The 10,736-nt window shown below is 36.4% G+C and overlaps 1 protein-coding gene across 1 annotated transcript in view; it reads right to left on the minus strand.

Annotated features, from left to right (window-relative positions):
• The window catches only part of PPP1R1C (protein phosphatase 1 regulatory inhibitor subunit 1C), a 235,329-nt gene extending 225,516 nt beyond the window's left edge, over positions 1–9,813 (minus strand). The window contains exons 1-2 of the mRNA XM_044666473.1: positions 9,733–9,813; positions 7,722–7,782 (exon numbers count right to left, since the gene is read on the minus strand). Coding sequence (XP_044522408.1) covers positions 7,722–7,782; positions 9,733–9,813 — 142 coding nt within the window. The remainder of the gene's footprint in view (positions 1–7,721; positions 7,783–9,732) is intronic.
• Between the last annotated feature and the right edge of the window lie 923 nt (positions 9,814–10,736).

The raw sequence follows: 10,736 nt of genomic DNA on the forward strand, positions 1-10,736 counted from the left end.
AACTCCTTAAAATAATATTTTTAAAAGAAAGAAATCTGTAATGATTGAAATGGATCAGAAAAAAAAGAAATCTATATCTTTACTCTGAACAATATTATAATCATAAACAAACTTAAATACAAGAAAGGTGTCCTGTGTGTCTTCTACTCCAAGGTCTTAAGTCCCAAATCAGGAATCCCTAAAAGCAGGAACCATTGGACTCTTATCCAGAGACCTCTCCTGGACACCTCACAGGAGGACTATACAAATCTTCCACGTAATCTCTCCACCTCTCCCCATATGTCCTGTCACCATCTCCTATGCCATTCCATCTCAAGCCAATCATCCAGTCCTGATCAGTAGCATTTCTCTCTCTCTCTCTCTCTCTCTTTCTCTCTCTCTCTCTCTCTCTCTCTCTCTCTCTCTCTCTCTCTGTCTTTTTAATTAGGCAATGGGGGTTAAGTGACTTGCCCAGGGTCGCACAGCTGGAAAGTGTCCGAGGTCAGATTTGAACCTAGGACCTCCCATCTCTGGGTCTGGTTCTCAATCCACTGAGCCACCCAGCTGCCCCCTCAGTAGCATCTCTTGATGATAAAATCACTAACTATCTCAGGGATAATTCAGTAAGGAATTTGAAATGTACTAATCATGGCACATACATATCTCTGGCTTTACAGATCTTATGTAGCTCTTCAGGGAAAATATAGAATTTGGGACAGTAAAAACATTGCCAAGGATTTCTAAAGCAACCTCATGCTTTGGAAAGCTCTGACTGAGTCCAGCATCAGCTCCTGCCAAGTAGACAATGACCAGGAGATAAGCACGTGTTTTATCATTGGTTCAATTTAAGGATCTGAGTGAGGAAACAGAATTGATTTGGCTTTCACCCCCTACTACAGTCCAGGATGGTGCTAAAAGGGTGAAAGAGAAAGTCAGTGTCACAGAAAAGCCATACATGAAAAGGACTACAGTAAAGATCACGAGAAAACTTTGCCCATTAATGGCCGGAGCTCATTTCCCCCCCAGATATACGATGAACTATTAAGAAGGCTCCCAGTGTTCTGGAGGCATATCCTAACCTTCACTTAGCTCCAGGCCTCTTACCGTTCACTTATCTTTAATAGGTCTCAGACCCATTAAATTTAATTGAAACCAGACTGTCTTTGCTCCACAGTAAGTAGAAAAGAATGGATGCCACAAACTTTAATATTCAGAAGACGTTGCTGAGGCTGGCTCCTCACTAAAGCATGATGGCCAGCTCTGAGCCCCACAAAGAGAGGCAACAGAATTTGGAGAGTGCTTGGCAAGGGCCCCGAATGGTAATCTGATGGGTTGAAGAATTAGCCCCCCAAAAAGAGAAGACTTAAGAATGATTTATTGTTGTTTTTAAATATTTAAGACTAACAAACAAAGGCGGTATGGTGTATTGGGAAAATGACTGAACTCTGAGCCAAGAGACCTAAATTCCAGTCCCAGTCCTGCCTGGTGGTCTGCCAAGCTGAGATGCAGCCTTGTTCTGTCACTGCATAGCTGTGAAACATTGAGCAAGTCACTAGACCTCTCTGAGTCTCAGCTGCCTCTTCTTATAATAAAAGGAAAAGCTTAAAGCGAGTGATCTCCTCGGTCCTTTTTCACTCTAATATTTTATGGTTCTACGATTTTATCCTTTTTTTTCTTTGGAGGGCAGCTATTTTTGAACATCATAAAGGATTACAAATAATCATTTAACCAAAAAAGCATTTATTAAGCATCTTTTATATGATTCTATGTACTTATACAGGCACTATGCTCAGATCCATTGTTACGAAGACAAGCAAAATAGTCCCTGTCCTCAAGTATATATTCTAAAAGGGGCAACAGCATGCCTTCGTATAGTTAAATGCCAAACACAGTCCAAGCAAATTCAAAGTAATCTTAAAAAGAAAGATGCTAGTTGTTGGAGAAAGGAGAGGAAAAGGCCTTAGGTAGAATAATAGTAAAGAATTTTTCAACCATGAAGATCATTTAATACTGGATGAGGAGGCTGGTGAAAGTTACAGAATTGTCTGCTATGTAGGGCTTTAAAAACAAAATAAGTCCTCAGCTATCTCAATTGGTTTAGGTGTGGTCCTGCTTCAAAGATAAAAGGATGTACTGAATAATTTCTCAATGTCTTTTTCAGCCCTATGATTCTATCATCAGTTCCAGATGTACACTGTCTTCTCATAATTCTTCTTAAAAACAAGTCCTTTTTATTGTTAAATCTTTAATTCATTTTAGTAGATCATGAGAAAGGGGTCATTATTTTATTTTTTACATGTGTTTCTGGCCTTAGTTTATAAATGATTTTCCTTCTACATGCAAGTGTAGAACTACTTCATAGATAACATTGGATCAAAAATATTTTGCTCAAGGATGAAGACTGTATTACATTTTCTTTACTATAACATATCCTATTTTCTTTATCACATACATGTGTAAATATATAACAGAATATTTTCAAAATATTTGTTATCATTAAATGATCTATTTAGAAGAAAACCTTGTTGTGTTAAAAAAAAAAAAAAAGGTAAGTGCTTTGTCCTAAATCAGACACAGGACAAGCCCTAAAAAAAATTATGATGCCTAACATCTTCAGGCTGATGTCTAACTATCTCAGATCATTGCCTGTGGCACATTTCCCCCTACCTTGGTTTGCCATCCTCAAATTCCAGAATTTTCTGAACCATGTTTCTCCCCTATCAAATATCTCAGATTTTTCTTATTCTCTGAACTCTGATCTCTTTTGGGTAGCAGCAAGTATAAGTGGGTTAATATTTCATCCTTTCTGGTAATATTTTCACTGTATAATGTCCTTTAGAGACTAATCCTTAGCCCCAGTGTAGTCATCCTAATTTGTATTCTTGTACAAGACTTGTGGAATCATGCATACAGGTGGCTACCTCATGCCGTGTGTGATCTTAGCACTAGTTAGCTCTGGTTATATGACAAGGAGTAGAATCCAAAATCAGGCAGAACCATAGATTCAGAGTTAGAAGGAACCTCAGAAGTGACCTAATCAAATGACTTCATTTTTTTTTTCAGATAAATCAACTAAGTCCAGAGAGATACTTACTTCTGTTCACAAAGGTATTATTATCTGCAAGAGTCAGGATCTGACACTGGGCTCTCTTGACTTCAAATTCATTGCTGTTTCCACTATATTGTATCATACTACTTCTTATTTAAAATGTTTTTTTCTGTTTATAGAGTAAATATCCATTTTATATAGAGTAAATACACATTTTTATAAGTGTAACTTCAAGTTAATCATTTACAAACTTTAAAAAATTGAACTTAGTTCTTTAAATTGCTGAGGCATAAAAAAAATGAATGATTTACCAGACAGTGATATCTAGCACAAATTTGAAAAAGTTCAATAATTATTTCTCTACAGTAAAAAATATTACTTTCTTTGATACATTCATTGACAATAAAGAAAGATTTATAGAAATTGACTTTCAAACAACATGTAAGACAGATTATTCTGAAAGCACCATAGATCATATAGTTCCCTGGGACTGTAAAGGAGAGACTGTTTTAGGGAGAGTTTATTTAAGGTACAGGGGAAGATATTCAGAGATTTCTGTTCATATTTAGCAAAAATTAGCCCGGCCCCTCATTTGACAAATGAGGAATACAAATGAGCCCCAATAATGTAAAAGAGTTTTCCCAAGGTCAGCCAGCTAGTTGAGAAATCACATGTTGTGATAACCAATTCCAAGTTCTTCCTACTATACAAGATGGTGCACTGGAGAAGTTCAATTTCCTTACCTGCCTTGTAATTTCTAAACACTTAAAGCACAGCATGTAAATAAATCTTACCTTTTGAAATATATCAGATTTACAATGTGGAAGGCTACAATCTATACAAAGCACTGGCCCACAAAGCAAATCCATCATCTCCTACTTAATGGCAATCCAAGAATTTAGCATAGTTGATGGTCAATGGTCTTTACATTCTCTGCTTTTCTCTTCCCACAACGAAAGGCCTGGAAACTCAGAAATCATTGAGCTTTTTGGACAATAAAACATTACTCAGAAGTGTTATTTAAATAAATATTTTTAAATGGTGCTTAAAAACAGAAAAAAAATAGAATTGTCAAAAATTAGGGAAATGTCTCTGTGCCACCCAGAGATTGGAATTAAATACTTAATTTCCCTACTGGAAAAGCAAAGTACAAGCATAATGTAGTTAGAATTAAATAAGAAAGCTAACTGGAGAAAAGTTTTTGTAGTGAATTTCTCTGATGAAGATCTAATAATTAAGATGTAAAGGGAACTGATCCAAATATACAAATAAGAACCATTCCCCCAATGGAGAAGGAGTTAAAGGACATAAGTAGGCAGTTTTTTAAATGAAAAAGGTAAACCATCAACAATGATAGGGGGAAAGATTCCAAGCTTTTGATAATAAAGGAAATGAAAATTATAACAATTCTGAAATTCTATCTCATATATGTCAGATTGATGATGAAATATGAAAATTCCTTGGTGAATCTATGATCAATTGTTCTAGGAAATAAATTGGAACTAAATTCTGAAAGTCTATAAACTGTTTTATCTTTTGATCCAGCAATAGAACTACTAGACTTAGGGGTCTAGAGTAAAAAAATTAGTTTTGCAGGATAACCCATATATAACCCAAATCAAATTGCTTGCCATCTCTGTGAGGGTTGAGAGAAGGCAGAGAGGGAGACAATTTGGATCATATAATTTTGGTAAATATATGTGGAAAATTGTTATTACATGTAATTAGGAAAATAAAATATCTTTTAAAATAAATAAATAATGATTATAGAGGTCCATAAAGGTTAAAGACTCGTACAAAAATATTTATAGTTGCACTTTCTGTTGTAGCAAAGAATTGAAAACACAGTGGGTGCCAATCATCTGGGGAATGACTAGACACAAATGCAATAGATTAAAAGAAACTTCTTATGATTTGTATGAACTGATGCAGAGTCAAATCAACTGGATCACTAGTATGACTGAAACTATGACCACAATAATTTGGAAAGGGGCAATGAGGTGACTCAGTGGATAGAGCACCAAGAATGGATTCAGGAAGACCTAGGTTCAAATTTGGCCTCAGACACCTAATAGTTATGTGATTCTGGGCAAATCATTTAACCCCATTTGGCTAGCCCTGGCCCTTCTGTCTTAGAGTTGTTACTAGGGCAGAAAGTAAATTTTGAAAAAATAATTTAAAGGAAAACAATTTTGAAAGACTATAGATAGAACTGTGTAATGCAGCAACCAATTGCATCTTTAAAAAATGGATGCTGAAATATGCCACTTGCCTCTTGACTCAAGTATGAAGTGCAATGAGTAAGGAATGAAGCACAGAGTTTCAGAAATAGGCACTGTGTTGATTTGTGTTGCTTGATAATGTTTATTTGTTACATTGGGGGACTTTTGTTTTGTGGGAGACAGGAAAGGGCTAATGAATAAGCAATAATAGATATATTTCAAAAAGAAAGAAAATAGCATCAATAAAGCATTTCTTAAAACCCAGAAGAAAACAAAAATTTCAGAAAGAGGCACAAACAGGATAATTTTGTTATTACTCTATTGCACAATTTACTGTACACCTTTTTTTATCAACAAACTGTTCCAGAAATCATCATCATTAACAGGATTTTATTAAGTACTTCTCATGTGCCAGCCAGAATAAATTGATAATTTCACATTCAATTCTCCTGTTGTATGCAGAAATCTTTATGCTTACTGATAATTAAATTCATAACTTTTAAAATGAAAAACAAACCAGTAACCTAAGATTCTAGATTTAGAACCTGACAGAATTTTAGAGGCACTAGTCCAATCCTTTCATTTTATAGATGAGTGAACTGAGGTCCAAAGAGATTAAATGATTTGACCAAAACCACACAGGTATGAAAGTGGCAGAGTCAGAGATTCAAACCCAAATCCTCTGACTCCTTTGTCATATAATCTGTTGAGCCAACTGGCCCATTTAAGTGGTTTTTTCTTCATGTAGGATGTTGATTAACTTGAGATTTGGCTTGGACAATTATATTTGTGGAATATAAAAGATGAAGTAGTGTTCCTATGAATAATATTGGAATCAAAGGATTTAGAACAGGAAAAGCCTTAGAGAAATACTCTGGTACCATCAGAAAAACTTTAATAAATGAATAGAAACTACAGAGAAGCAGATTCTTGCCCATTTTAAGCAGTTTCTTAAAGATATGTGGAAACGGAAGCATTAGAATTATTCAAGTGAAAACTAGTAATATTCAGCCACTCTTTAGAAATGTGGTAAAAAGAGATTCATGTTTCAGAGAAGCTAAACTAAATAATCTCCAAGGCCTTTTTCAGTTCTAAAATTCTTTGATCCTAGAAGCCCGTCAGCCATTACAACTGTAATCTTGTTATATGTACCTCTGAGACTCAATGTTCAACACACAAAAGCAAAAATCACCAGACCCTGGAGCACTAGAAATATTGCCTGAAATAGCCAACCTCTGGAAAGAAAGCAGGTTATTTTCTTTTAGCAGAAATAAATGACTTTACTTCCATTTTCCTAAATCATTTTAACCATTTTCTATAATGAAGAAACACAACAGAAATATAAGACCATCATCCTCATTTTTCTTTTTTATTATTTCAGTGAAGAAGATAGAAAATAATTTTCAAGAGAACCTTTAAAGCTCTAATAGTGTGTTTACATTCTTCGCTTTCTTCCACTATTCAAACTCCCCATTGACTCTGCTCCTCATTGTCTCAAATTGAACAACTCCACCACCCAACTTTGCCAAGTTACCTAATTGATGCCACATCCTATGTAGCCCTTGCTGCTGCATCTACAAATGCCATTTGACAACCACTTCTATTCATGTCATTTGGATGGAATTAAATTCTGATGTTTTTCATGCTTTCTTTTCTGTTATATTTTTATTCAGCATTGATCCTACTACAGCACTGCAGTATTTTTCCCCATCATATTCTGACCTCTAAAAAGCGTGGTTTCATTTTTTTAAATTAGAGTTTCAAGGAAAAAGTGGGCCTTTACATCTCAGTTCAATGAGAGCATAAATTCAGTCCTATTCAATACAGATACACACGCACACAGAAACAACATTTTGCACTATCCTACAGAGTCCAATAATTTATCAGAAAGAATAATGCTTTACTTTTGTACAGGAAATGGAAAATAAAACCTCACCAATGGATACAGTTCTTGGAAATGGCATTCAGAGGAGCAGGGCTACAAATTGATCTGGTTACTTGTCAATTGCATTAAGTGTAGATGTGACATCAGCAATAGGCTAACTGCATCTAAACTTGGCTCACAGCCCACCCTTCCAATAAGGCTTTGATAAGTAAAGAGCCTACTCTGTAAAGATAGAAGCATCTCTAGGGCTGAAATCTGAGCTTTAAAACCTAATTAAACCATTTTCCACCAACCTAGTTAATGAGTACTGAGCCAAATGCCACAGAGACACCCGGAAAAATGCTGATTGACATAATCATTCACAGCCGAGAGTCGCCAGCATATCATTTCAGAGACAATCCAATTGAGTCTTTTTCCCATTAGTTCTCTTTATAATCTATTTGATGGATCAAAATTATTTCTCAGTTGTATGTGAAACATGAGTTCACTTTCTATAAGTTAAAGCTTTTGACAGTGGAATGTTTTCAGATGCTCAGAAACAATTTCACTCAGTTTCTTGAGTTTAAGTGACACTGGATTTTTTTACCTGGTGAATTGTGCTCATTGAGAATCACAAGAGATGCTGGTGTGGGTCTTCTTTTCCTGATCTGTGAACAACAAAGACCAAAGCAAGGTCAACGAAAAGTGGCCTCTGCCCCTGTTTACTACAGTCCAGATAATTGCTATAATTTCATGCGTAAGTCTTCTTGCAAAGGAGGTCAGGCTTAAGATGTCCTTAACAGCAGATTCTTCCCCTGAGAAATCACATGCCATAGCATACCAGTATTTCTCTATTGCACAGATCCTAAACCTCCCATTCTGTGAATTTTTTTAAAGCAATTTGATGACTGTGTTTCAGTATAATTATTTTCCTTATTACTATGTATCTTTTTCATGCATTTTAAAATATTAGTCTGAGAAAGGATCTGTAGGCTTCACAAGACTGATGCATGAGTCTGTGGCACACACACACACACACACACTCACACATACACATACACACAAAGGTTAAGAATCCTTGCTCTAAAATAAAAATGGTTAATGTATCAATAACTCCAACTGAAAAAAATCCAAATATAGAAGTTGTACCAGTTTACTAATGGCAAAGAGCATTTTCTTGCAAGTCACAATTCTGATAGTTATTCTCAAGACCTAGTCTCTTTACATCTAAGAAAAGCTATGACTGAGCTTGTTAAAAGCAGATTTCTATAGTTTGCTAGAAATGAGAGTTCTTTTAATTGATATGCTTAAGCTTCCCCTATATATAACACTATACTTTACAGAAATGACTTTAAAAGACTAGTCCTTCAGTGAATATAGACTGCAGTTAAAATTATCATTCTTTCTCATCGGTTTGGCAAATCAAGGCTTCCTAGGGATCCTTAAGGTAGAATTTTTTATATTATTCATTGCAGTTTCCCTTGTAATTAAATCTCTAGCTTATCCAGGTAAATTCTGTGTAGGCATGTCAAAAAAAAATGGACAGAAAACTTAACCAATGACATTTGATCTGGGCAGGGATCCTGTCTGATTCAACACAGATGCAAATTCTTGGGTGTGATTCATCCAGTCTGAGTGATCTACTCAAGATTTTTCAAGTTTAAGGGGAAACTGAATTCCAAGGTCAGTGAGCTTGCTTTAATCACTTACTATTGTAGTACATTACATAATGTTAAGCTTTGGGAAAGCAGTTTAGAGTAAATTCAGTTTTAAACCTTTATAAGGTAATAGATTGAGTAAGAGGTCCTATCTAATTCTTTGCTTTTACTTTAATCCTAACTATAGCTTTAAAATCATCCTTTAACTGGACGTTTGTATCAGTAGAGTAAATAATACTGCCCATTAAAGGTGATATATAAACTCTGAATGACGTAGATGTCAGTGAATTGTATACACACACTCACTTGTTTTCTTTAAATTGGTATGTTTGCCTATATATAGGCACTGAAAAGAATAAAGAAAAAAAGATGGTGAGATTTAAACTCATTTCTTTAAATTACTAAGTCATTACATTTGCATTGCCTCAGTTTACAATTATATCACTTCACACCCACTTGATTAATGTTTTTCTATGCTAAACACAAATCAAAATGTGATACACGATTGGAAATGATAAATTGTGCATTTTTTCCAGAATGTATTAAAAATCTCCACTGTTTCCAAAATCACTGTAACTACTCTCTAATTTAGAGATTTCTTCAGAAATCATGCCCCAAGTGTTGTACCTGTTCCATCACTAAGTACACACACATGCACACACACACACACACAAATACACATACACACATGCACACAAATACTTAAGCTTCAATTAAGTGACACGTCTATTTTTTTCAAGTGCGATTCTCTTTTAATTTCTCCCCCCATGCAAGCTAAATCTGAGAGGACAGAAATCTGTGAGTTTCAGGTGCCCAGATCCTGAAAGTCACAAAGACAGAAAGGCACTATGAAGTGGCTCTGCATGGCTTGTTTGGTTTTTGAGGAGAAGGCATGCCTATTAGCAATTTTAGCAAGGCACCCCCATCCCTCTCTCCCCAGTTATTGCCCCCTTCCCTTACCTGCTCGGCTGCCTCAGGTGCTATCTGACTCTGAAATAAGGGCACAGCAAACTGGATCTTTTTGGGACTGTTGGGCTCCATAATAGCGAAGGGGGTGATCGGAAGTGCACAGAGTTCAGAAGGGCTTAATCAGAGTGATGTCTGGGATGGTGACTTTCCTTAGGCACAGCAACCCCTTGGAGCCACACAGACAGCTTCTTAATAAACAGCTGTAATGATTCCAGAGTAAGCAAGTGAAGCGGGCTGGGCTGAGTAACTCTTTTCTTCAATCTCCACAGTGATGCCTCCCTTGCCTCCCCCTACCCCCACCCCCCAATCCCTTAGATCCTCTCAGCACAATGCTGAAAGGAACAATAAGCTAATTGTGTGCCTGTTCACTAATACACATGCCAAGCATTCACTCAGCAGCTCATTGAAAATGCAATACTAGCCCTGAATGGCCTGCTGCCCTGGGATTTGAAAAAGATCTATGCAGTGTACATTACTAACCGGCTGCTCAGATGTGCAATGTAAGCTCCCTCTGAGTATTGCAGTGATGGGCCATTCATTATTGATGATCCCAAACCAGGAAGTTTTCAGAGATGAGGGCAGGGGTTGGGTCTACAGTCACTTCATTTCTCCGGTAGCATCTCCAAAGTCAGACACCTTCGCCAGTTTGCTTTTTTGCTGCCCACCCCCATGAAGACAAATGGTGACAGAGGCTAACTTTGCCACCTTTTCGTTCCAGGTACATAGTTAACTAAGCCTGAACAGAGGAGGTAATGTGGAGGGTCTCCCTCCATTAGGAGTCAAGAGTTCTATACCCCCCCCCAAAAAAATTCCCTTGGGCAATTCATTTCCTGACATCCATCCCAGAACCTCTCATTTTGCAGAGAAAGAAACTGAGTCCCAGAGATCCAAGCTTCCTTTTCTTCACTTCTAAAATGAAAGGCAGGTAATCAGATAATCTCTAAAAAAAATCAGGTAATCAATAACCTCTGATTCCAAATAACAATGCATCTCCT

This window comes from Gracilinanus agilis, chromosome 3 (genome assembly GCF_016433145.1).
Source record: "Gracilinanus agilis isolate LMUSP501 chromosome 3, AgileGrace, whole genome shotgun sequence".
Classification (NCBI taxonomy): domain Eukaryota; kingdom Metazoa; phylum Chordata; class Mammalia; order Didelphimorphia; family Didelphidae; genus Gracilinanus; species Gracilinanus agilis.